This window comes from Entamoeba nuttalli (assembly GCF_000257125.1).
Source record: "Entamoeba nuttalli P19 unplaced genomic scaffold asmbl_6480, whole genome shotgun sequence".
NCBI classification, from domain to species: domain Eukaryota; phylum Evosea; order Mastigamoebida; family Endamoebidae; genus Entamoeba; species Entamoeba nuttalli.
In genome coordinates, this window is record NW_008578101.1 from 1 (window position 1) to 2,318 (window position 2,318).

The 2,318-nt window shown below is 23.2% G+C and overlaps 1 protein-coding gene across 1 annotated transcript; it reads right to left on the reverse strand.

Annotated features, from left to right (window-relative positions):
* Positions 1 to 37: 37 nt before the first annotated feature.
* On the reverse strand, positions 38 to 1,244 carry ENU1_155110 (Ras guanine nucleotide exchange factor, putative; the record flags this gene model as incomplete). Its single annotated transcript, XM_008860707.1, has 1 exon — positions 38 to 1,244. A coding segment is annotated over one exon (1,207 nt), but the record flags the coding sequence as incomplete, so codon positions are not given.
* Positions 1,245 to 2,318: the final 1,074 nt, after the last annotated feature.

Consider the following 2,318-nt stretch of genomic DNA (forward strand, 5'->3'; position numbering starts at 1 on the left):
AAGAAATCATTAGTTTGTTTATTGACTTGGGTTGTACATTTTTCAGTTGTGAATCCTTTCAATTGGTCAATAAGTTCACCAATTTTAATAGCCTTAGATATATCAATCATCTTATTCATTTCGTCTTCTTGAAGTATATTTTCTTTTGTATCATCTATTTCTTCTTCTTCTTCAAAAATTTGACACATTTCTTTTAAGAAGAATTTTAAATAAGGAATAGCAGGTTTACCATATGAAATGCTGTAATTTGAATTTTGAATTTCCCCTTGAATATCTATTAATTTAAACATTAATTCATTTTCTTCTTGTGTCCTTTGTGCTATAGTTTTTTTCATACGAATTACAGCATAATGGGTTAATCCATTAACAATAGAATTAAATGAATTAAAATTCTTAATTTCAATACATTTAATTGCCAATTGAAGGAAATTTTTAAATGCCATTTCTCTAATCATTTCATTTTTTTGATTAATTATAGAATAAGCAACCCAATTAGTAATTTTTTGATTCCATTTATAATATAGTTCAATATTAGAATTTGGTCTAGTAGTTGAAAAGATGTTAATGTAATAGTCTTTTGGTTGTAATAGTTCTAAGAATGAAAATTCACAAATCATTAATTGATTTGCAATTTCTAAGAAATCTTTATTTAAAATTGTTACTGAATAACTTGATGGTGCCATCCAATCAGGTAATTTCATTGACTTTCCATCAATAGAAATAGGAGCTGGATCAAATTTCATTTGAAAAGTAGGTTCATTTTCATTACTGTGAGTATTTGAAAGAGTTTTTTTTACTTTTTCAATACTTTCATTCAACGTTTCTCCATCTACTTTCTCTACATAATCAAGTACATCTTTGATAATACTCAATGACTTCTCTGTAAATTCAACTCCACATTCTTCAATCCAACTTTGTAATGCTAACAATAACGTATTACTTGGATGAGTTAATAGCTTAGCTGTTAAACATTCAAATATTTTATCTTCATGAAATTCTACAGGATAAAACAAAGATGAACACCAAAGAGTTTTATTGAAAGGAAATTCACTCAAAACATCAATAATAGTCAACACGTTATGAACTAATATAATTTTATTTCCTTCTGTACTTTGTAATACTATACAATTTTTGTTATCCTCTTTAGGTTTATAATGTTCAACAAATTGTTCAATACAATGAGTTTCTTCAATTGGTACAGATTGTAGTTTTTTTAATGCTTCAGTTAATTGTTCTGATGTCATTAAATTATCTTAAACGTTTTTAGTTCAAAGATCTAACAAAAATCTAAAATAAGTCTATTCAAAGAAAAGTCTCACTTATCAAATACTCTAAAAAATCTTTTCCCAAGAGGTTTTGGTTATTTAATTACTTATACCTAAACACCTTTTATTTTACTTTACGCTTTAAGTTTGTAAAATTAAATATTAATTTTACATAAAAGTTACTTCCCCTTACCAAAAAACTTGTATTGTTCTATGAGACTTTCTATCTATATAATCAACAAATTTGTTCACAATACCAAATTCAATTGAAGCCAATGTAGTTCTTGTTAATGTATCATATTAATTATCTCATCTATTTCATTTTTATTAAACAAAGTGGATTTGTTGATTTTTATATTTTAAGACAAGTGAATTACTAATCCATATTTATTATTGTATTGTGTATTTGTTTGTATTAATCTTATTATTCATTAATTTTGATTTGATATTTTATTTCTTCATATAGTAGACAATATATTTTTCATTTACTCTGATGTTGTTTCTATCATTCACTTTATTATTACTTTGATGTATTTGATTAACTTCATATTCAACACTACTTGTGTGATAAAATAATAATTCATTGATTTATCTAACATTTGTAATAATTATTTAATCTGTTTTGTTTAATTGATAAAACAATACAATAATCAATGGATATGATAATTAGTATAAATAAAAATGGATAAGAATATTATATAGCTTAAAACGACTAAAGAGAAGAATGACTATTTTAACAGTGAAGTTAACAAAAGTGTTATTACTTCAATTTATAAAAGATGTAATCCAATTATTTTCTCTACATAAATATATAAAATAATATATAATTACCTTCAAATCACATATTATTTTCATTAGTATAACTATTGTTTATTATTCATAATATAATGTACATACAATAATGAATGAATTGATATAAAATCATATTTCAACCATTTTGTTAATTGTCAATTATGTTAATAATTGAAAATATTGGTATTAATTTTAGTCAATTTCTCTTTTGACTTTTCTTTCTTAACATTTTTATTAATAAATAAAAATTAGTTTAATTTT